General features: G+C 36.0%; 1 protein-coding gene across 3 annotated transcripts in view; it reads right to left on the reverse strand.

The window, feature by feature from the left end:
• Positions 1-25897, reverse strand: part of frmd4b (FERM domain containing 4B) — a 35176-nt gene that overhangs the window by 7392 nt on the left and 1887 nt on the right. For 2 of the 3 annotated variants that reach the window (XM_015373542.1, XM_015373540.1), the window contains exons 2-18: positions 12247-12312; positions 11561-11655; positions 11375-11467; positions 10160-10244; positions 9811-9867; positions 9701-9723; positions 7624-7707; positions 7237-7302; positions 4693-4750; positions 4526-4612; positions 3207-3283; positions 2878-3016; positions 2641-2782; positions 1512-1645; positions 1223-1339; positions 673-901; positions 538-591 (exon numbers count right to left, since the gene is read on the reverse strand). In XM_015373542.1, coding sequence (XP_015229028.1) covers positions 538-591; positions 673-901; positions 1223-1339; positions 1512-1645; positions 2641-2782; positions 2878-3016; positions 3207-3283; positions 4526-4612; positions 4693-4750; positions 7237-7302; positions 7624-7707; positions 9701-9723; positions 9811-9867; positions 10160-10244; positions 11375-11467; positions 11561-11655; positions 12247-12312 — 1606 coding nt within the window. The remainder of the gene's footprint in view (positions 1-537; positions 592-672; positions 902-1222; positions 1340-1511; positions 1646-2640; positions 2783-2877; positions 3017-3206; positions 3284-4525; positions 4613-4692; positions 4751-7236; positions 7303-7623; positions 7708-9700; positions 9724-9810; positions 9868-10159; positions 10245-11374; positions 11468-11560; positions 11656-12246; positions 12313-25897) is intronic. The other variant, XM_015373541.1, reaches the window with a different exon arrangement.

Raw genomic sequence — 25897 nt, forward strand, 5'->3', positions numbered from 1 at the left:
ATACATACACTCGTCCAGAATGTAGACATAAGTGATCTAATTGTTTTTTTTGTTTGTTTTTTGCATTCAAAAAATTTGAAAAAACTTTTTGAAATGTTTTAAACCTTGACATTAAGCAGGGGTCCCCAACACGGTGCCCACGGCCACCAAGGGGCCCGCAAGGACCACATGGGGTGCCCTCAGAGTCTTCTGAAAATAGAGCAACTCCCAGTGGGCTGTGTTTGAAATTTTATTGTATTCTGTTGCTCTTCTTGTTTAAATCTTTTATAGATAATTTCATCATATTAATGGTATATGAAATTTAAGCATTTATAGATTTCAAAATGAAAATGTCTAAAAGAAATTTGGAAGTTAACAGAAACAATAAAAATATGTTCATAATATACAAAGTTTTGGTGAACGCTGACCCTTGCAGTTAATGGGTCACCTTAAAGTAGCCCTCATCCGTAAAAAGGTTGGTGACCCCTGACATAAAGCATGTGCAGGAAGCCTGTCAGTATCATAGCAAATATGATGAAAATGTATCAAATTGCTCACCATCATCCAGTGGGAGACTAGATAGAGAGCTGCAGTTGGACCTGGCAAGCTCATCTGCAGAGACAGAAAATAAATTGATATACTTTGCAAATGTAGATTACTCATCACTATTAAATGTGTCAGCCTGCACCAAACCTGCAATAATCACAGAGGCGCGCTGCGTGGGCTTTTTCCCCTTCTTGATTCTATATTGGTTCATCTCATCCTCTATCTGCTGGAGTTTGTGCATAGCATCCAGACAGTTTCTCCTTCTTTTTTTCTTGACTGTTTTGCACAACTCAGACTCATTGGCGAGCTTCTTAGCCGCCTCAACGATCTTTCGCTGGAGAGCAAATCTGCTCTCAAGATTCCTCAAAAAGGGATCCTACAAAAAAAAAAAAAAAAAAAACACTAAATATCTTTATCTTTAGCAAAATTAATCTAATAGATCCATTACTGTTATTTGGAATATTTTTGGTGCGGTCCTAAACATTGGAAGTAATCTTAAGGGTTGTCTTTGTTATAAGAATATTGAATTATCCTCTTTATCTTAAATTATTTTCACTGAAAAACTAGTGTGGGTGTGTGCGTAATTCAAACAAATATGTAAAATTTAACAAACTGGCTAAGGTGAATTTAAGTAAGATGGGTCCAAAGGATAAACACATGTTTCTCTTTGTTTACAGTGCCCCAATCAAATACAGACCTCATTGTAGGGGAAAAGGTCATCCAATTTAAAAGCAGTGCCAACGCGCCGCCTGACCTGTGGTGGTCTTTCACCTGAGGAGAGGGGGTATTCTTTTGGCAGCTTTCCAGTCAGTTCCTAAATAAAAACCAGACAGAGTTTTATACTATAATGCAGTGCAAGTCGACACATAGAAAATCAACTCACCTGTGCAATAACTATGATTTAATAAAAAGAGCTGAGCAGAGAAAAAAAAATGCTTCATTGTTTGAATGCAGCAGTACCGTAATAGAAAAAAAGGATTTCTCACCGCCTCTCTGAGGCAAATCTTCTTCAGCTCTTTTGTTTTTTTAGCCAAAATTTCCTGGAGCTCCTGCTCTTTTTTTCTCAGCTCAGATAGTTTTTCTTTCTTCTGTTCTTCACTCATTTCAGAGTCTGCAGAACCTGCAGATGAAAATAGTACTGTAACCCATGCTGACTTATATGTGTCATATTCTCGCCCTGATTATCTGGTCTGGCAGGGTGTGTAGAGTTCAACTCATTGAGTGGAATAGTTCTCTTGGATTTGGGTGCAAAAGTTAGTTCAATTTTAACATCTCATTCCACATGACAGTGTAGTCCTAGGCAAACATTTTAACCTTAAGTTGCTTACTGCACTGTATAGTGTTAATAAAAAAAGTGCAATATAAAAGGATTTAATTAACCTTTACTGTATTTTCTGAGTTTTTTAAACTACATGTATTCAGAACAACGTTTAACGTAAAACATAATTAGCAAAATAATTGCTTGGATTTCATATACTTTTTGGGTTGCTTTTGTATGGTAACGTTATTCTACTACTGTACATAAAAACTCAATGGATTTAAAATAAAGCATCTAATACATTTTAACTTACTGTATTGTTTGATGTTCTTTTATTCAAAAAGGTTTAAATACAGCTGCATTGATTTGGGGTCAAGTGGAAAGGGTAGGCCCTCATTATTCCCATCCATTTTATTGAGCCATACTACTGGCATCTAAACAACCTCAGCAGGATGTGATCGACCCTATGATTGATGGTCGGTATAGTGGTTTTAATGTTTATACACCTTACTTTCACTCCCCTAAAAATACTTGTATCCATTGTACCCATAGAGCTAGAATTAGCATACATGTACTGCACTACTGGCCAAAATGTGAATACATTCTCTTATTTAGTAGTTGTCGTTACTATGTATCTGGAGTGTATAAAGTAAGAAAACTAAGAAATAGCTATATAATTTGTTGTATAGCAGTTCACCTTGAAAAATGAATTGTCTATCCTAATCAGTTATAACTCTGATTAAATTTGGCCAGTTTCCCTGCCATTGATGAGGTCACGCAAACCTCAGACCTGATTTGTATTTCCCCCCCATATGTATAACCTTGTATTGCCCATGACTAAATTCAATAATACAAACCTGTAGACACCAGGCTTCCATTGCTAGCTGTTATACAGTTATTTTTCAGCCCCACATCTCCTAGTCTGTTCATTTTCGCTCCTCCGTGTTCAGTGAGCTCCATGGCGATTTCTTCCAAACTTCTAGCTGTTCCTAGTTTTGCCTGCAGAAATGAAGAGGACATTTGAAATGGAAAAAATGTAAACAAAGCAAATAAATGGTTCTAAAAAATGTTAATATCTCATAACAGCTTCTTACTTTGCTTTGTTTTCTGTCCAAGTAAAACTGATGCTGACTAATGGCCATTACCCATATGGTCTTGATTAAAGAATGGCTGGCATACCATGTGTGGATTAGTAGCCCTGTCTGCCCAAACGTACGTTTTGTTACTGCTCTCCTACAATAAGTCCAAAAAACAAAATGAAAATTTTAAGCCACATTTGCTGGAAATTCTGAAAAAGGAAAATTTCTTTACATTGGTAATTATTTGACACATGCAGAAAATATTGATCAGTCTGAGGCCAATCAAAAGTGTGAGTAATGTATGTCTTATCAACCTGAACAAACATTTCAATGAATCTGCTCACCTGTGTGGATCATTAACTTCTACAGCAAACTTTTTCTCACGGAAGTACAAGTTTTCCAGCTGTTTCCACTGGTAGAGCTGTAAGAAAAAAACAATGTGTGACCCGGAAGATACATATATTCTGGCTCACTTCACAACAAGTTTAGAGTTTAAACTCTACTAGTGTAGATCGCTGGTGTTAAACATGCTAGTGAATAGAAAATGCACACAAAATAGTTGGTGCTTGGGCTGTTTCCCTCCCAGTCATTACAAGAAGCCAGACTCCATCATGAGCTATCATTACGCTATGAGCTGCCAAGTCTGCACTGGTGCAGGTGTTTGGGTGAGACAAACGCCACAAGGGAGCATTACAGGAAGATTCATGGCCAACACAGCCACTCTCCGTGGCTCATCATGTCCAACCTCTTGTCAACCAGGTGCTCACTGTCAGATCTGAACAGCCCATTAGGGTCGCTGACTCACTGCATGTCTCAGCCAAACCTGAATTAAATACTTTCTAAACAGCAAAGCGTTTGCAGGTTATTTTCCACCCAAATTTGCCTAAAGAATAATCTAGTACACAGATAGAGTTCATCTATTTTCAAAGACACAATTTGTGCAAGATTAGGTCATAAGATAACAAAAACATTGTGATTTTCTGTCTTACCAGTAAAGCAGAAGTTCAGGGTAAATTTTCAAAAAAGATTAAATCCATCGCTTCTCTGTCAGCCTGAATACATTCTTCACTCTGGCTCTTGTCAGCTCCTGACTTGTCCTTTCAGGTATTCTCTGAAGATTCATAATAAATGCCCCAAGCCCAGCCCTCTTTTCTCTTCAACATCACTCCCTCACTCCCTCCTCTTTTCTAAAGCATGCTGTTTAGCTGATTTCTTGCACAACTTTGAAATGCACCAGCCAGAGATTTCTTCATGCAGAGCAATAGAGTTTTAAAAGGAGGAAAAAAAGGAAGTGGACAACATAGCTGAAGGATCACTCAGGCGGGTGTTTCTTCTGTCTGCTCACAGATCAAAATACTATTAATGAAGCAGGAAAAGCAAGTTCTTTCTGTTAGTATGATTCTCCATTTCGTTTTGAAACTCACAGGGTTCAATGAAAGGAGCTGACAGATTCTTTTAGGTTATGAACTAGCTTCAAGTCTGGCCTCGTCTGCTTCAGTTCAGGCCAAGATTTCGCGGAACTAAAAGACACGACGTATGAATCTCAGCTTGTGAATCATCTCACTCTTTTGCAACAGCAGCAATCCTCACTCCTGCTCTATGCCACCATCACACCCAGATTGGTATGTGAGGCAGAAACAAAGGTTTCAGCAGCCAAGCTTACCTTACGAGGTTTTAATTTGTCCTGCAGATCATACTGACCGATGCCCTTATAGCTTATTCCCAGCCACCAAGGGATCCCTTGTTTATCCTATCAGGAACGAAATACAGATTAATTCTACTGAAGGTGTAACACTTGTCATTTTCAATGAGTCACGAAAGAGGACCAACCTTAACCTCATAATAATGAACCCCATAAGTTGGCAACGACTCCACTAATGTCAAATACCTGAAAGAAAATTGAAAGCATAAGTCAGTATATATATGTTTGTGAAAACCCATTTTGTCACATTCACAATCATAAAACCTTATCAATCTTTTACAGATTTTATGAGAGAGAAAAATTAAAATATTTGTAGAAGTAGCAGAAGAAGAAGAGGGTTACTCCTAAATAGAAGTTAAAACATGAGAAGTTTGATGTGCATTTGTTCTAAATCCAGCCCTAGATTAACCATTTGTAGAACCAATTTTTTTTCATTCACTTAAGAGGACCGTTTTTTTTCCCCCTTTTTTTTTTAACCTCTTTTCCTCTTTACATGACTGCAGCAACCTAAGCAAACGGGGTGGGGTGAATGAAATGGTTAAATTTTTCCACCGATTCTCATTTGGATTTAAGTCCAGACGTTGATTGAGTCATTCTAACTCATCAGTATTCTTTGACCTAGGTTAAATCACTTTAGCTTAGGATTGATTTTTTCAGTGGTTGTCCTGGTGGACGATCTGATGATCTTTCCTTCAACTCTGATCAGCTTCACTGTCATTGGTAAAGGGAAATTAACCCCATATGATGCTGGCATCATATTTCAAGGTAGGGCTTCTGACTAACTTATAATAACTAAATACAATCTTTTTATCCAAGGGTGTTATGATTCTCCCCACGTGGACTTCTGTTTGAGTTTCTTTTTAATTTTCAGTTCCACTTTGATTTATGTTAGTCTGTATTTTCTTGTTCATTGGTCTGGTCTCTTTTCTATTTTGTGTTATATCTATGCAGTTTTGTATTTCTTGAATTACTCTCTGTTGCCCCCTTGTGCATGTCTCTTTTCCCCTAGCTCCCTTCTAGTCTTTTCTATCCACACCTGCTCCATATCAGCTGATTACCCCAGTCTTTGTTCTGTCTCCCATATATACTCTCACTGTGCAGTTCTTCAGTGCTGTTTCTTTTTTAGTTATTTTATACAAAAAGTTATAACAGACAAAAAGAAAAACAAAATCCCCTCAGCGGAGGTAAAACTCAGCATATGACTGAATGTACTCCTAATGTTTCTCTCTAGGAGGGATAAATTAACTGATTATAGAAATAAAACTGGCTTAGGAATAGTGTCTCCTGATGATAAAACTTAGCCATAAATTAGTTAGTATTGCAGCATCAAAACCTTTAAACATATGTTATCAACATCCTCATCCTTATTTTGACTTTCTTATTGTTAAATATACTCACTATACTGCCATTTCTAATATTTCTTTTATCTGACATTAAGTGCCTTTTATTTGGTTTATCTGCTCATATAAAGTAGTTTCATTTGACAAAATGACCATAACATAGAGGAAACGGAGAAGCAGTGCCTGATGTTTCCACTATAGAGTTGTCAGCATAGTGCTTAAACGAAAACGTTATCCCGGGATCATGGAGCAAGCAAAGAAGCAGATTTGGGAATGTAAAGCCAAGTTGATCGATGCATCTTGTCCTCTAGTTTTAAGAACAGCCTGGATTGTGAAAAGAACGGGCACAGTGCTGCAGAAAAAGGCAAGAAATGAGATGCCAGCACACAAGAAAACTTACTGTATGCCAATGAACATTATCTTGTAGGTTGCAGCAAATGCATATTCACCTCTTTTACATATTCCTTTAATGCCTATATGTGTCTATTATCTACATTATCTTGTCTAAAGACTGCCTTTTTTATGTTTTTTTGTAATTTTTCCAACACTTTATAATATTTATACCATGAACATTTAAAGTATGTACAATTACTCTATATTATATTGTTTGTCCATTATCTGACCCTTTATTTATGGTTATTAAATGAATTTTCATTTTATCTTTTAATAAAAATATGTTTCTAGAGGTACCAATATAGCTACTGAAATTATAAAAATGTTTCTCCTATCAGGGTTCCAAAGTTTACACTGCCACCTAATATTAAACAATGTGTGGTTCTTAATGACCTTATTTTCTTATTGAGAAAGCCAAACAGCTTTCTCTATTTCCTCCAGTTTTCTCATTTCAGACACTCTCCAGTTCACTAATGATTCTCATTGTTACTATTTCTTCTCTTTAGGAACTCTCTGAAGGAGGTTTTGAACCATCTTAACTTGGTTAAATTCTAAATATAACCAGGATCTCTATGACTTTCCTTAAGATGACATCACCAGTGGGTGTTTTCAGTCTCAGGATTCTTTGTGAATATAGGGCCTCATTTTTAAAGCACACATTTAAAAGTTTCTTATCAAGAGATTCCTCTAAGCTGTGGATCTCAGCTCCCCCAGAGTTACCATGGAGCTCTCATCTTCATGTCTGAATAAGACCTTTTTGCTGGGCCTCAAGTTTGGTAAGTTAGCAGTTGTGCCATTATGCCATTACTTGATGATAAATCAGAACATTTTAATATACTTCTTTGCTGTTTTACATCCAATTCTAGTAAAACATGAAGTACAATAGCAATATCTTGTGCTAGAAGATTACAAAACCAAAGTGCACTATTTAACACTTACTGCACAATAGCCTGTCCCCTAGAAACACCTTTCAGCTGCTTATAATATTCGATAACTCGATCCTCACTGCAGAAAAGAAAAAAAGAAAGAGTAGAAGTAGGGAGTAGCATTGCTGTTAGGGTATACCACATTTCATAAAAAACTCTTCTATTGACAGAGCATAAAAATTCCTAAAAAAACAAAAGATTGAATACGAATAGCTTAGAAATATAACTTATTGAATCGAGTAAAAAATGTATAATCTTAATTTTCCCACAATATAATTTAAAATGACTGCCACCACATTAAAAACAATAAATGAATGCATTTCAAGCTTACTACAGTACTAGTTTTACCTAAAAGATGATACAAAGTCAAATTTATAGAAATATTTCCTTGAAAGCCTACCAGAAAGCTAGAGACGGATGCTCTTTGAGGACTTTGGTGGGGAGAGTTGGTAGCTTCTTCAGATCAGCTCTGGTGTTTTCATCACTGAAACAAGCCAGTAAAACAGCTGAGACACATTTGTTTGCTGAATTGGTAAACAATGGCCTTGAGACGTTTTTGAGTAGTACACAATAAGATCAAATAAAATGTCATGTTTTCTTTAAAAACAAGCAATATTTCTTTACATTTTGGGTCCAATAATGTTGTTTTTAAGGATATTTTTATTGTCTTTCATTACTTTAAAATAATGTAGCACCATTAAAGTTATAAGACTCAGCACTTTGTAGACAAAACAGTTAAGAAACTATAGATTTGTGTAAATGGCAGTTGTATGTGTTATACAGCACCTTTTCAAGCAGAGGACTCTAGAGAGCACACATTAAGGCGGAGTGGTGACCTAATGGTTAGGGCATAAAGCTTGGAATCCCCAGGTTCTGAGTTTGAGCCCCACTCCCACAGCCTGCCACTCTGGGTCGCCACACTGCTTCCTGGGTGCCTCATGTTGGCAGCCCTCTGCTCCCCAAGGGGGGGATGGGTTAAATGCAGAGGTAAATTTCTCCAGTGTGAGATCAGTAAAGTTCAATTATTATTATATTATTATCACTCACACTCTGAGTGTGACAATCTACATTATAGCCACACTGCCTGAGGCTGCAGTACACAGACCTTCTGAACAACATCAGTGCAGTGCAGGAAGAATTTGTTGCCTAGGTATACGACTGAGAAGGACGGTTGTGTAATAAGAATAAAATATCAATATTAACTGGCACCCTTAAAAAAAACTTTAAAAAATGTATTCCTTCAAGTAATTTCCCTCTGGGATTATTAAATGTCTGATGTCTGATTGACGGTTCAAGCCCCGACTCCGATTTTCAGTGTCGTTGTGTCCTTGGGCAAGATGCTTCACCTGCATTGTCTACTGATGGTGGTCAGAGGGCCCGGTGGCGCCAATGTACGGCAGCCCCGCTTCTGTCAGTGAGCCCCAGGGCAGCTGTGGCTACAATGTAGCTTGCCTTGCTTTAGTCCTATTGTATTATTAGGGTCCAGTCTGCTGTGTTTTAAACCTGCCATAATTGTATTTCAAAATTTTCTTATGATTTAAACTTGATCAAAAAAAAAAATCAAAGAAGGTCTCAGAATTCTCCTTATCATAATTCTCATGTGAATCTCCTACCAGCCTATGCCTATTTGCAGTTTTATTATTTGTAGGTGTTTTATTGAAATTACTCTGATACATCTTTACACCTCTGTTAACATTTTCCTTCCAGTTAATCCACTGTGCTGCCTAGATTTTTGGTCCAACAAACATATACACTTTTTGTGATACATCTTTTCATACTAATGGGAGAATAAAATAAGTGATTTAAAAAAAATATCAGGAGCTTACTTATTGTTTTGGACATCCAATTGATTCTAAGAATTTGTGAGATTTTAGGAGCTTTGTGTTAAACAGCTTCCCTCTCTAACATCACTAAAAGGTGAAGGTGCAACATCGTAACATTAAAGTTCAAGATAACTTAACTGATGATGTCAATATATATTACCCTAAAAAGCAGGGTTTGGCAGGGATGCTCTGATATTTTCTAAAATTATGAAATACTAACGTGCACAGCAAATATCAAGGCAACCCTATCTCTATAATACATAAAGGATATGTTTCCAAGAGAAGAGGCTAAATGAATAAAAAAAATAGACAAACTATTTTGTGTTTGCAGCTGGTCAGACGCAGGTAGTAATATCCAAAATTGCCTGCAGTACATCTCCGAACACAGTATGCATGGTGCATTATTTAAACATGGCCTAAAACAGCTCCATTCATCAGAAAGGTGTCTCTGCATCCTTGACATCATCACTGCATTGTGAGATTCATTAGCTGTCTGGTGCAAGCTTCACAGCAGTCTGTGGTGAGCCTCACAGAGTACCACTATTGATTTTTGTTGTCTGAGTTGGTGAAACAAGTGACCTATTGAGTAATGTTGTTTTAAAGCTCACTATTAACTCCTGTAGTTAAATACTTCTACACATCATTTGCTCTTACCTTGTATAATCTCCTTTAGCCTCCTGGTAATAAAACAAAGCACATTATATTAGATAATATCCGTAATATACAGCAGTAATAATTAATAAGGGATCATTAATAGTACTAACCTGCAATGCATTAGCAGCCAACCTAAAAACATTCTCAGTTTCCACTTCAATGATCCCCTGAGAATAAAATAAATAAAAAGTAAGGAATATGTACAGAAAATTATGATTAGTTGAATCCGAACATTCCCTGCCCAGCATTGCTCTAATCTCTGCCCATTTTTGAATCAAAACTGGTGTTTTTTTCTGCTTTCACACAATGTGCACTTTTCATTCCAGCCAGCAGAGTGAGAAAATTGTGTCCTGAGGTGCAGGATTCAGAGACAGTGAATCATCATGCAGCTGCTGCAAAACATCTGTAGCAGAGGATGGCTTTCATTCCCAGAAATCACAAACAAAAAAAAACACTTACATTGTAGACAGCTGATTTCGCATTCAGATAGAATAATTCTACCGTTATGATGTCCTTTAGCTGGGTTATGTTTTCCACATAAAATCTGTTGAAGATGACAGCACAGATGATCTGCTATAGTTACTGACAGAAATTGATTGTGCAAATATGTCATTTGTTTTTACTCATCTTGAACATTTTGCCACATTAAATCCACAAACCTCAAAGTATTTAGATTGGATTTTAAAAGATCCACACAAGGTAGTGAAAATTATAAAAGAGAAGCAAAATGGTACATGTTTTTACAAAAAAAAATAAATAGAGATATCTAGTAAGAATAAAATCATACATTAAAAATAATCCATATTAATGTTGAGAACATCCATATCTTATCAACTCAATTGAAATCCTAATTTTATGCTCTTATTATCCATTAAAACCAGTTATTTCACTCTGAACCTGCTTTTGGTTCCCCTTATCCCAAAAGGTTGAAAACATTAGTGAACAAACATCATACAAATATAACAGGCAGCTTAAAGATAAGGTTAATCTCCTAAACTTCAGGAATCTAAATGTAAACTCCAAAGAGTCTGGAGAAAACAGTGAACCTAAGAATCCAAATCAACATCAGCATCTTAAATGGGGGAATACTTTACTATAAAAAAAATTCTTGTGAGCAAAAGAAAAAGAAAGTTCTATTTCAAGGTCTCAAGCCATTTAGGGGACAGTTCACACCACCCTAATGATGTTTTCAGAGTTACACAACATCATACTATGGAGGTACTGATAAAGGACAGATAAGCAGGTATGAACTGATGGGAAGATGGATACATGGAGAAGAATACATTTTTATGGGGCATATGAGACTAGAGACAAAGGTAAACCAAACCTTCCAGCAGGACAACAGTGCAAAACATGATTGAAGATCAAAGCACAGTCATGTTTTACAATGAGAAAGAATTTGAGAGCTATAGCAAATTTGCAATAACTCTCTCCCTCTAACCTGAGCTACAGCTATTCCCAAATGGATAAAATAAAATAAAAAAAATAATCAATAGAAATGTATTCCAAACTTAAATTTTATATGTCAAAAGCTTTAAACAATGCCTAATTTTCCTTGTTAAATATATTGTCTATCACATAAAATCACTTTAAACTACCATAAAGTTTCTGACTAGTGCTCCCTGCTGGTGAGTCAGAAGATTACACGAAAAGATGAGTAACAGTATTACATACCTGACCAGGAAATTCAGGGAAATGACTGCAGGTTTCTTAGAAAAATCATGTTCAAGAACCCTTCGATCCATCTGCAGCCATTTACACTGACCACTGTGAATACAAACATTCACAAACACTCAGAAAAGCATACCAATGCAAATCTTATAATTTGTATTGTAGAAAATAAGAGCATTGTTAACATACTTCTCATCAAAAAATGCAAGTCCAAAGAATTCCTTTTCTTTGAGGTTGAAGTGGGAGGACACCAAGTCGAGGAGCTCATATGATAGGAGCTTTGGCTGTGATGGAAAAATTTAGATTAAAATGAATATAGTTAAAACATCCTTGATCCAGCATACAGTCAGGCTGAAACATCGCTGTTTAGTCACTCCAAAAGAGGAGTGTGATGGTTGTTCTCCTCTTCATACTGTGACTGAGATCTAGTCATATAGACTGAAGGAGAACAGTTTCTTTGTGACTCAGACACATGGATCTTATGTGATACAAGCACTACAAGATGCAGATTGTGTATCTTTTCTGTTAGTCAGGGGAAATTTTGGTGTAAACTGCAAGATGTATCCTTGTATCGATCATACGGTTCGGATTAAATGCACAGGAGAATATTTCAAGAATCCCTTATGAAGTAAACAATTAAGATATTTTTGGTAAGCTGTAATCCATTTGCTACTGAAAAGATATAAAAAAAAAATATAAAATAAACAATTAAGTTAAAAAAAATTATCAAAATTTGTTGAAAAAGTATTTCTCCTCAAATATTTGATGTTTTACATCATATGAAGGTTGCACTGTGGGGCAAATAAAGTGCAAATAAACTGCTTGTTATTCATATATATATATATATATAAAATATATATATAGCTGTATCATACCTGAACCAGCAGCTCAAGCTTTCTTTCATCCAGCAGATGAACCTGGCACAGTTTACCTTCAGTCATCTGTAAGGGGAGCAGAAGAAGGACAAGTCTAGTGGTAGATTTCGAGTATTTCATAACCAAACATGATAGGTACATGGTGTTGTCGCTCGTTCGTTTCTGTCAAAGAACATCAGAGACAACCTAGAATGTCTAAAACGAGTTGTGCTATCTAGAAAGTGCTCCTAAAAATGTGGTTCCTTTTTTTATTTTGTACTTTTTGTACCAGTGTTGGTTTTTCATACATGTTCTGGGGGCATTTTCTTTCAGCAAAACCATTAAGTATCAGGATAAATAAACTTAATCACAATAATTTAGTATATGTTTATGCAGATAATTCAGAATAACACAAGTCATTACAGTTGGAAAAGAAATGGAAGTCCAACAGGGTGAACTGATCCAGCGTTGCAGACATAGGGAAAGGTTACTTTCAGCTACTGAATGACCCATTCGTTTGTGGTCAGATTTAAAAATGTGTTAATGACAGTAAAGCCATTGTGCTGAGGATTTGTTGCTGTGGTAACCCAAAGGAAGGATTTGACATTTTTGCTTTTAGCCTCTTTACAGTATTGGGTGGTACAAGCTGGTGTTATTTCTCTACCACTACAGGCTACTTCATAAACTGCCTTTTTCAGCTCTTTCAGTGGGTTCTTTAGAGTGCAGTTTGTGCAAATTAGAACAAAATTGTCTTGCATTTATTCCCTATTTAACCTTTTTTTTGCATAATAAAAACCATTATTTCAAGAAAGTGAAGGTGAAATATAGTAATAGTCCAAATAAAGCCTTGTCAACATACTTTTTATCCAGATTTTGCTGATTTATTATAAAACAAATTGCTGCACAAAAACATATCTTAAAGTTCTGGATATTTCTTATCAAGTTACCTTATACAATATGGTAATGCAGCTTAGACAAAAATAGTACACCTATACAACAGACAATTGATATAACCAGCCTTTAAAAAGTCTTTCTTGTTTTTTTCAAATCATTGTGTGACCATTTACAATTTATTTTTTCATTTTCTCTTCAAAACAGTTGTATAAAAAGTGTCCCATATTAGTTCAAGGCTGTTGTAAGTTCTCAATTCTTGGTATGTATATTTTCACCATATTCAAATAAATAAGTTCCAGTTTAAAAGAAATTACCAACTATTATGGCCATCCCGCTAACTCCATTTCTTTGGTTTGCTCCAAATCTTAAAATGCTGTCAAATTAACGTTTAAAGAATTCCATTAATTAATGATCAATGAATCAAATTACAGCTTCTAATGTAAATTAAATGGTGAAAGTCTTTTTTTATTGTATGCACCTGTTAACCAAAAAAAAAAAAAAATCACAGATATTTAGACTATTTAGACTTTCTTTGCTGCAAGATGAAATTCATGTTTGTCCTGCAGTTTACTTTTAGTCAGGACAAAGTGGCTGAGAAGCTGGGGAACATGAAGTTCTCTTTACACCAGATAAATGATACAACCATGCAAAAGTGATAGATTGAGGTTAACCTGTTTAACAAAAAACAAGATCCCAAACTGGGAAAAATATCCAGCTTCTCAGTTTGACAGAATGAGGTTGATTGTAGCTTCTAACAGTTGCAGTAAGGCTAGCAGGTACTGTACCTGAAAGACCTCTCCAGGGAGAGCACAGGTGCAGATGCATCCCTGACTAGCTCTCATTCTTTGAACAGTTCCTCTTCGTAGATGCAGGCTGTAAAACTGCTGCCTCTGACTGACTGGCTGCTGGTGAACACAGTTAATAAGAAGACAGCCCCATCCTGGATATCGACAAGAGCAGCCGGGCCTTTTCTCTGTGCACTGACGCCTTACACAGTCTGAACTTCACAGCTGACCTACAGTAATGGGGGCTGTCTGATCCATACTCCTGAGCAACCATTCAGGGTTTATTCCTTCTTAATGTAAGCAGTTAACTTCAGAGGAAGGGAAAAAATGTGTTCAGCCATGTCTGAACAAGCTGCTGAAACAGGATCATTGTCTTTAACAGCACCATGTTATCATCATGTTATTTTGATGAAAGGGTTAGTTAATAAAATAAAGGAGGAATGTACAGTATACAAATTCTTCATTAAAAAATCAACAGAATTGAAAACAAAACAAAAATTACAGAGTTAGATTTTTTTTATCTAATATATGTTTCAAAACATTTTTTTTCTTACATAAGTAAAGCTGGCTGTTACTCTGAAATGCCCCCCTGCCTCCAACATGTATGGATTATGCATAAAAGGCTTAATCAGGAGCCCCAAATATTTCACTGATATTCATCTTTGCTGCCAAGAGGGATCAATTCAGCTAAGCTTATTCCAGAAGCTAAGCCTGCATGATTTTTGCAACGTTTTAAGAAATAATTTATCAAAATTTTAGTAGTGGTCAGCAATTTATAATTTTGTAAATTAGAGAAAGTTCTAAAAATGAAATATTATTTTAGAAAAAGGTTAGGGTCTTTGTCTGTCCCAGTCAAAAGAAAATATGCCCTGACTCACTGAACGATTGACATGCCTGCCAATCTTTTAAATTACATCATCTACAGTGGTTTATCCTTTGCAAAATGCACTTAATCAATTGCTTCTAATTCAAGAAATTAGTCTGTCTTTTTATAACAATACATTTTCTTTTATGATATAAATGTGAAGTTTCAATTAAATAAATTCAAATAATCTAAAGCCAGCTTGTATGTAGCAGTTATAAGAATATGAATATATTTATTTGAGCTGGATTTGTGTTTTAGTGTCATGTCCCATAAAATGACCACTAGAGGGTGCATGAATAATTCTTTTCAAAGTGAGAAAGTACAAAGAGGAATGCAACTTTCATAAGCAATAATAGCCTCAGCTGATTTAAAAAAGGTAAGCAAAGTCGAGAAGCTGACCTTTTTTACAGCCCACACACATAATTATCTACTGTAAGAGCTTACATTTCCAGATATTGCTTCTGGAATCAGACAGAAAAGCACATCCAAGTCGAGGTGATAATTCAGTTTCTTAAAAATTGGCAGGGAGAAGATGCTGTTCAATTAACACAGACACTACTGACACAAGATCAGAGTTCAATCAGACTACTGGACACAAATAATAAATAAGCCAATTGGGCTTATGGTATCTCTGAAAGAGTTATAAAGAGTTACAGCCCAGTTATGGACTCAACAGATTTGTATACTATTTGAAAAAAAGAGCTATTGTTAAGAAAAAGCCACAAGAAGTCCAATATAAATGTTGGTAGAAGCAATTATAGGGACACGGTGAAATGTGTTTTCCAAAGCTAATATGCATAAAATGGGCTACATGTCCTGTCACAGTAGGTTTCGAATTCATTCATTAGAGTAATTAATGACATAAACCATCATAGACTTTATGAATTAACATACACGGTTCTGACTTATTCTGGCTTTCCAGAACAATTCTTACCCTGTTTTCTTCAGTACAGTTCCAGAATTTAAGGTCATGACCAAAATCCCTAATGCATATGAGTTTTAATGTGATAGAGCCACACAAAGAACTGTAAATAAGGAAGAAAGGTTGAAGGAAAATGACACCAGTGTTTCAGGTAAACATGCAAAGCATGGTGTAATTCCCCTGAGCAGACAAACCTCAATAGATGCCTTTATTTACCAGGAAGAAGTGAATAATCATAATATTCCTTGTAAAAATGTTTCTAAAACATAATTGGTGGGTAAACTAAAAATTGACCCACCACTTTAATACCACATGCGACTCTGTGTCGGTTGATCACACACAATCACATAATTTACCTTTTAATTGTCTGCCTGTAATGTGACAAAATGTTAAAAAGTCCAAAGGCTATCAATATTTATTCAAGCAAAAAAATTATTAACTACGGGTTTATTTCATTATCCTACCTGATACAACGCAATTAGCTTAAAACTAAAGGGCCTCAAGATTAAAACGAGAACTGCAACTCTAAGATGAAAGCATCCCTTCAATGACGAGACAAGGACTGAGAGAGTATTGGCCCCATGGTGCAAGTTTGGCTCTTTAGAAGATTGCCATTTGGTGAATTTATATATACATTTTTGTTGAAAATGTCATGACTGTCCTGCTACAACTCATACAATGTTTCATCCTAAATTATAACCTTCTAATGATTTTGCTCACAACACTAACTTCTATTTCACATTCTTCCCAGAGAAAAAAGGCCAACCTCCAGATGAACAAAAGGCTCAACTGGATATCTCTCTGCCTCCTGAGCACGCGTCTGTCAGTATTTAATACGTCACACTGGTTAAATGTCATGTCCAGACTGCAGCCTGTCTTATCTCCTTTTCCCAATATAATGCATTATTGATGAGGGCCGATATCAAGTCACAGTCTGTTGGCTGCTTTTATGTGCTCTTTAAGGGACACATGATGTGATCAACAAGCATGATAGCTTTGACACTTTGAAATAAACTTTTTTGATTAAAGGATTATTTTTTGCATTGATATCAGCATATGAAACGCCTTAATTCACATCACAAGACAAAAACACAAAAAGAAAGCAAAGAAAACTGTATATAAATAATGTAATATTGTAAACTAAGATCAAAGATGGATGCGACTCTCTGCAATGAATAGTACACTTTTTCTTTAAATTATTTCTAACACGTAATTAGGGAATATCTTTCTGAGCTTTGTTATCCTCATATTGCGATAAAGTGGTGCTAATGGAAAGTCCAATTTTATTTTTAAAGAGGCTACTGGGATTTTCACAGCATTACTAAGTACCGGTACTTCTCTAAATACTGGATCTAGAGCCTAACTTGATCTAATCAATGCTGCTGTCTGTGATAATCAATCAATAATTATTGATTGATTATCATAGACAGTTGTTGTTTTTTTTTTACTTATGATCTTAAGATGTTTATCTCTACTCTTTCAAAAACATTCGTTTTGTTTAAGCATTTCATTTGTTTAGTCTCTTGGATGTTTAAGATCGGCTTTTTTTTTTCTATATTGGACAAAAGTAATAGCATGAATGCAAAAAGTATCATCTGGTGAAAAAAAAAATACCAAGCTCTATATATATATATATATATATATATATATATATATATATATATATACTGTATATATATATATACAAAGCTCTGAAAGCTTGATCACAATCCTAAAATAAGGAATTGAGAAAAAATAAAAACCACTGCTGAACAAAAATGACAAAAACATCTGCTTTAGAAAAGCAGGGATACAGGTTTTTAACCCCTTAAGCCTGGCAGGCCTGGTACCAGGCCCAGCTGACACCAATGGGTCTTTAAAATTTCTAAAACATGTTTCAAAATTATTTTTTCAAAAATACTTTTTAATTTTATAACTGTGTAAACAAATAAAATGAGATTTAAAATTCCACCTGAGATGTCTGACTCTGCAGGACTAATGCAACAGCAGGTATTCATTTTTAGCCCCACCCCCTTTTGGCCAGCATCATTGGAAACTAGAGGCTCAGACCTTTCCAACGAGGGGTTGGAGGTAATTATGTGACCGTTTCAGGTGATGTAACTGGCATGTGTTACATAAGCTTGCTCTGTTATTCTTATTTTCTGTTCATATTTGTGATATTATTGGTACATTTCAATGAAACAATGGCTAAATCTTGGAAGCAAACCAGACCAGAACACAGAACTGCAGCACTCTCCTGCTCGTTCTCGTCGATTATGCTCATACTTGACAGGGTTGTTTTTTTCTTTTTTCACCTTACATGAAGTTGCCGTTGGTGTCTGAGTTGAGCTGTAAGCCGATGTCTTCTGAGTATCCAAAAAAATCCATCTTGAATATAAAGTTTCGACTGTTTGCTAGGTTAGATCAATTTAACATGGACATGCTTGAGGTCATATGAAAACAGGCTGATGCATCGGTTCTGAACTACTGAGGTGCTGGTTGGCTCATCAAACGATTTTGGTCGTAAAAGGGTCACATAAAAAGGCTATTTTAAAGATATTTTTCAGTATAAACGGACATTATATCTCCTTTAACGAATCAAAGAAAAAATATTAACAATGGATAGCAAATGAAGGCATAGACCTTGCACGTACCTCACCTGATAAATCAACCAATACATTCAAGTTTTGGCTGATACCTACGCAAAAAAAAAAAACACAAATATGAACCAAAAATATCATGCGACCAATATTTTGTGAATCTGCATTCTGCTTTACATTTTTCATTAACAACGTTTTTGATCAGAGACTTTTGAAAAATAATTCTGTCTACAGAAGTAAAGCAGAAGCAAAGCTGTGGCTCCTTTTATGTCCGCTGTAAAACTACCAATTATTTCAGAAAAAGAATATGATGAGTAAAATATGGTAGTATGAATGAGACCTTAGATTGATTCATCAAGCCATGAATTCTGCCCTCTAAGAGGAAATCTTGAAGGACACAGTCCTGCCATTAGATCGTGCCCATAAACTCAAGGACACTTGGGTTAAGCAGCAAGATAATGTCCAAAGACTGTTGATCTTTGAAAAGCTCAAAAAATGAAGTTTTTTTTTAAGCCTTGTTGAAAAATTAGCTTAAGTCCTACTGTGATTGTGTTGTATAATCTTAATCAGGCCATTAACATTTAAAAGACCTCCAGCTTGGCTGAATTAAGGCTAAAGACGATTGGGTCAAGATTTCTCCAAAGCAGCTAAAATATTCTATGATGTAGACAGAAAATGTTTATAGTAATAACTTTATAGTAAAAATAAGCTATTTTCTTGAATCATTCTGTGTGATCAACTACCTCAGAAGTTAGTATATAGATTTATACAAATAAAAGTCATCAGTGGTGATATTTTCTGAAAAAGTTCTGATATTTCTGCTCTTACTTTGCACTATAGTAAATATGTCTTGAGTATAATAACCTATATTTTCATCTTAACATTAGCCCATGTGGCAGATTTCTGTGCGGGCTGGAGTTTGACCACAAAGCCTCTGCTGAGGGTCAAGTTTCCAACCAGCATTACTTGTAGATTTGCCTGTGTGTTGGTTGTGTGAGTTAACGGTTTTGTGGGTTTGTGGGGAGAATTCATTCCACTCACATCTATCAAAAATTACTATAACTCACTAACACTGGATGTTAGAAGAAATGATGTAAAGGAAGACTAAAAAAAAACATTAACAGAGACAAACACAAGGCACAACATGACTAAATGTTGGTTAACATTTGAAGCATAACAAGCCTAAAACAACTTTGTTGAATTTATACTAAGCTGCAAAGGCATTTTAATCGAGTAAATCCCCCTACAGCATACTAAGCAGACCAATCAGATATCGTGGTCTATGCTTCTGCAATGGGAAATTGAATTTCTAAGGAAGGGCACATTTGGTTAAGAGGAAGCTGCAGTGTTTCAGTGTGTTACATAACACAAATGTAGTCTTTGTTTTAATCTAACAGAAGGTATAACTTTCAAATGTACCATGTTGACGTAATTTCCCTAAACTGTCCCTAGTTTGCAAATAGGTAAATAAATGCACCACAGGTTTTAGAGTTTTTGAAGTTTATTTAAATTTAAACAAATCAGTGCACTGTTAATATTTATATGTACCGGTAAGTAACAAATCTGGAGTGTTGCAGAAAGGGAAATACAAAAATGTAAATTAATATATTTATATGAATAATAAAATTTTTCCTAATAAATAAATCCTAATTTCAACCAAAGAGCTGAGCTATTGGCAGCCATGAGCTGAAGGATACAGCAGAGGTTTATCTCTTTATCTCAAGTCGCATCATGACTCATGCTGTCAGCGGTCAAAAGGTATCAGACTGCCGTCATCTCTTACAGAGACGCCGTCTGCCTGTTTGTGATATCCGGGAAAATTATGAGCACAAAGAGGGTTGGGATGTTATGGAAGCTGTCTTGTAGATGTGTTAATTTGGTGAATACAAGTCAAGATGCAGCTAGAATATGTGAGATTTCTGTCATTTTGCTTAACAACTCTTTTGCGTACTCAGGCTTATCATATATTGCAAAGGTTCCTTTTGCTATTTAAAAAAAAAATCTAATATATATATAAAAAATTAAATAACATAGTAATAATATAAAAATAAATAGAAAAAATAATTTATATTGAAAATAATACAGTATGTATTGGAAGTCATCACTAAATTTATCGTTTATGTCTACATTGTGTAAACACCTGTATTTAAACATCCGTTGGAGTATGTGCAAGCATGCTTGTTTTCCCATAAAATATTGCCCCTGCAGACAGCATGACGCAAAAGCAACAGCTCCATGTTGATGCCATAGCCCGACATTTTCCCCTAACCATAACCATTACCAGTATGGGAGTCTGCCACTTTAGGAACAGACTCTGGTCTCCATAGGGCCTGTTGATCCTCGGACGGTTAGTACATATACCAGCAATGATTTGCAATAATATTAACATGTATATATACACAGTGTATAGCCCACAGGTCTAGAAGAGGATGAATCCAAACAAGCCTGGTACCTGCAGCTTTGTAAACCCACTGCCCAAGGCCCAAAGTTGGCCCTTTTAAATCACATAAAGTGAGCATTCAGATCATCAAGCAGGATACAGGAATTAAAGGGGCATGGCTGTTAGGCATTTTTCTAAAAGCTGAGTTCCATGTCATCTTTATTATGTCATTTTATTCACTGGGTTTTGCTAATCAACATCTTTTTTTTATTATTGTTGTGTTTTTTACATAACCTGGTGCACAATTTCAGACACACTATATGGTAAAGCTGGTTGCCTACATGGATCAGGCTGTTTTTTCTCTAGAAAAAGAATTTCTCAAGTTGGTATCTTGATTGCACAAATATTTCTATTAGATCCAGACTTGATCCAGGACCGAGGTAGGCATGCCATACTGTTATAACTGTAACATGCCTCCATATTACTTTTAACATTTTGGATCAACACATTTTTAAGATCAGACAGATCTTAAAAATATGAGGTCCATGCACTGAGCACACCCACAAATGAGAGGCTGTTTCAAATTATTTTAGTTTTTTACTACATCACTCTTGTTTCTCAATCCTATATCACAGCTATCAGTTCATGCAGGGCTTCCAAAAGTTGGCCCTTAAGGAAACTGTCCTGCCGTTTTTAGAAGTTTTCCTGCTTTATCCAGTGGGTTATAGGTCTATTCAAGAGACTCTACCTGCAGACCTGCACTGTCAGAACCCACCTTCTGAAGTGGGATAATACTTGTGGGTCAGTTTAAACCCCTCCTTCTGTGTCAGGAACTTCCAGTACATTATAAGGCAAGAAGAACTATCAGCTTTCCCAAATGCAGATTAGTCCCAGTAAATTACCAGGTCAGCTCTTTGCACACTTAAGGCTGATTTATACTTCGAAACCAGGTCCTCTGTGTAGGTGTTGCAGTGAAAAAAAAAGCAGTCCCCGCCCCTTCCACAAACACTCCGCTGTACCTCTCCCAAATTGTAACTGACCGCAGACAGTGCCGCAGACAGGAGGCCGGCTTGTTTTGTTTTTATGACTGAAATTGCGGGGAACAACTCGTGAAGCTTGACCAGCTAGGAGACAAAAGTGCGCGAGAACGCTGGGACCCTTTTTCCACCTAGATCCCCGCTATTTTTCGCCGTCATGTCCCTCTGTTGTCGGAAAAAACTCGCCCCCACTTCCTCATCGCCTCGGCCGTATCTAGACCCACAGCGTATAGCACAGACCACACTTCAATATTGAGCATAAATCAAAAATGTCTGCGTCAAGCTCGCTGCGACACACTGCTGTAAGAGTATAACCAGCCCTTTAGTGAGGTGTTACACCGTTTTTTGTGAGCCATCATATATTGTTACCCAAGGGGACACTACAAGTATTGACTTCTTTAGTTTTAGATATTAGTCTCCTGACTTTAGGTTTAGGTTTTAATTTTTGACTTAGGTTTAGCTACGTGATGTCAGGGTTAGTAGACAGCAGACTGGTAAGAGAATCCAAAACAGCAAGCCCTCTAGTCAACATATATGATGGGTCAGAGAATGTCGTGTAACACCAGCAATGGTGAAATATATGTAGTGTGACAGTAATGCCAAGCATATAGCTTTCACTGATCAAGCCAACCTCTAAAGAGGAATTTCAGCTGGAAAATAGCTGATTGGTGATAACAAACAATGGCTTAGGGAAAGCTGGCGCACTATTTCACTCTCTTCATGAACAGAGATTAGTTATTTTATGTAAAGGTCCAACCATTTCCAGCCAATCATTAAAAACTTACCTGTTTACTGGATAAAATATTGTCAGCTAGTTTTTCAGTTGTTTAGGAGGTTAACAGCATGTAGCAGGAGTCAAGATTCTCATTAGGCGAAGGTTCGCTATGAACGTTTCGAGTAAACATGCCAATGTGTGCATTTCCCAGTTATATGATGGCTTTATTTACAAAAGAGCGGTCTCAGTAAATTAGCAGGTATCATACTTGGTCTTGACTCGGAAATTGCAGGTTCAGTTTTACCCACTAAATTATTTCTGTCTTTACTTAAGCATAATCCTGACCCAGTAAACAACTGGGTATGGTTGTAAGTGTGAAAGGGGCTTCAGATAACAAGCAGAAGAATGGGCTTGACAAGAATGGCATTCTCACAAGCATTGCCACAGTCAATGCGGGTAATTTTATTCCTCTATGTTAGAATAAGCATGTGGTCATTGGAACGTGCTCCCTTGTAAATTTCATGGCAATGCATCTGTCAGAGCTTGACCTTTCATTAAGATTAGAGGAAGTATCGCAGGAGGGGAGGGAACAACATGGTGGCTTCATCTCTTCTGGAGAATGGCTAGAAGGAGCCACTAGAGTATGTGAGGGAATGCTTTTAACAGGTTATTTGGTCTCAAACCAATAACTGCAGCATCTAAGGGAAGTTTTCTCAATTTTGGAACTCGAGGTATTGTGTCCTGCACCTAAAAATCGAGTCATTATCACTGGATCATGAGGAGCAGAAAAAAGGAACCCTTCCCTAGGGTTAATAAATAATCCCTCAGATTCAGGTGGATGAAGGTGAGTTCATATGTCACAATGAAGGGATGGCCCCATATGTTGATAATTGGGTAAAAGTAAAATTTAGACTAAATAGAGGATTATAATAGTGCATATTTTTGTTATACCTGTGTTTTCATAATCTAGATAGATTTGCAAATATCCCAAAAAGCTGCATAACAACATGACAAAAAACAGCAACACCACTATTCATATTACTTATAATTCTAACTTTCACAGTTTTTCATATTTTTATATTATTAAACCTGTCATGAGGAGAAGAGAAAACTAAAATTACACACTGCAGAGTTTTATTACAAAACACAGCAGTAACTTTCTGCAGAGCACAGGGACAGGAGGCACAGAGGCATGGATGTGAAATGTATGAAGAAAATGTGACATATAAATAATATCATACTATATTAGATTGAAACATGCTTGTGTATTTATTCTCCTTACTACCCTGTAAGAATAGTAATCTCATAAAGTAATAATCTTTAGACCTCTTGCTCACAAAATAAGAACAATTTCCAAGCCAATCCTCATGGGATTTGCTAACCTGTTACTGCCCTTCTATAGAATTTCATGTTATCCTAAATATCAGATTTGCTCCCACTCACCAGTATGCGAATACAAGATTACTTGCGCATCCAAATATAGATCCCTCTCAATCTGTCTTTAACTCATTTTTCATCAGGTCTCAGAAGGCTTTGATTCCTGAATGGAAAGTTTCCAACAGAGTGCTGAGAAATGACTTAAAAGCTTCAAGCAGCATATCTGAAAACACCGTCAGCATGTTCATGTGTGTTGGGCTAAGACCAGTTCTTATATATTTCATCAAAAAAGCTGATGCATATATGTTGTTGGAACCTTACTGTGTCAGAAATGTACAAGAATTTTACTGTGATGATAAATGACAAAGGACATTCTCTCTAATGCATAGAAAGAGCAGAAAATTTAATATTGAACATGTGTTACACACACCTAAGAGCCAGACAACAATTCCTGTTTACTCTGCTTGGGACCTAAAATTAACTCTGACTGGTATCTCTTCCTGTAGCTCAGAGATAACAGCAGAAGAAGCTGCAGGTCAATGTCACCCACAAAGGAACTTGTTAAAGTATAAAATGATGGGTCAGTATTACAGTAAATAATGAAAAAAATTATATATTTTTTAGATATTATATATAATAATCTGAAGCCAAGGCATTTATATAACTCGTCTTTTTATTTCTTCCAGATAATGTCACTATTAGGTTCTGCAACCACAGGCTGAACTGTTTGCCCCTTCTTCCAAAATAGCTCAAACATTGTTGGATAGAAAAGAAAAGGTTGACAAACAATTTTAACAATTGCCAAATTCTTACAATGAAATTTTAACCTGTACTTTGAGTGGGCTATTGTAACATACATGTCCTGATGTTACTCTCCCATGTATAGAGTTATTATCCTACTAACATTTAAAACTACAATCCAGTTTTGTAGCCTGAATTGGTTTTATTTAGTATTTTCTGTAAAATATCCAACTCCATCAGCCTTCAGAGGAACATTCTAACTACAATATGCTGCTATGTATCACAGTGTGGATGTTTCACTCAGGGTGATGTCCAATGCTAGTTTTCCATAGTTTTCCATCACACAATGCATTCTGAATATTGGCCAAAGCCTGATTGTGGTTTGGTCAGTTCAATGGCTCTCTGAAGTACCTGCAAAGATACCAGGGGCCTCTGACTGATGCTCCCTTGAATGGCCTCTTTGGATGAACGGTTGCATTTGTGCCATAATATTTTAATATCTAAAAAAAACAGTTCAAGCATCCTTAGATCATAAAACAATATCCTAAGTCTTAGAACTCAACCTCAGATGTGTTCCCTTTTCCCCAAGAGGCTCTCTGTGCCAAAGTTCTGTTGTGTTCTCACTAAGATGGAATTACACAAATTGACAATGTTTACTAACTAGATGATTTTTAAAAGCCCTTCAATACACTCAGTTCTATTAGGAAGTATAGATATAAAAGGGAACTGAATAAAATCTGCACCACATTTAGATAGAAATAAAAGCAATATTTTTATTTTCTATTGACTATACAATTATGTGTTACCTAGTGTTTATGTATCAGAATAAAACCAAAGAAAATAGATCTAGGGTTATAAATCTTTCCGGGCAATCCAACTAGAGAAACCCATTGTAATATATACACTGTGTGCAGAATTATTAAGCAAGTTGTATTTTTGAGGATTATTTTTATTATTGGGCCACAATTGTGTTCTCAATCAGCCCAAAGACTCCTTAATATCAAAGTTTCATATTTTTGGAAGTTGATGTGTTTTTTTTTTTAGATTTGGCCATTTTATGAGGATGTCTGTGTGTGCAGGTGAATATTACTGTGCAGAATTATTAGGCAACCTATTAAAAGGAAATATATACCCATCTCACTTGTTTATTTTCACCAGGTAAACCAATATAACAACTCAAAATTCAGAAATAAACATTTGCGACATTCAAAAACAAAAACAAACCAGTGACCAAAAAAACAAACCAGTGACCAATATAGCCACCTTTCTTTACCATGACGCTCAAAAGCCTTCCATCCATAGATTCTGTCAGTGTCTTGATCTGTTTGCGATCAACATTGCACGCAGCAGTCACCACAGTCTCCCAGACATTGTTCA

Source organism: Cyprinodon variegatus, unplaced genomic scaffold (genome assembly GCF_000732505.1).
Source record: "Cyprinodon variegatus isolate N-32 unplaced genomic scaffold, C_variegatus-1.0 Scaffold87, whole genome shotgun sequence".
In the NCBI taxonomy this organism is placed as follows: Eukaryota; Metazoa; Chordata; class Actinopteri; order Cyprinodontiformes; family Cyprinodontidae; genus Cyprinodon; species Cyprinodon variegatus.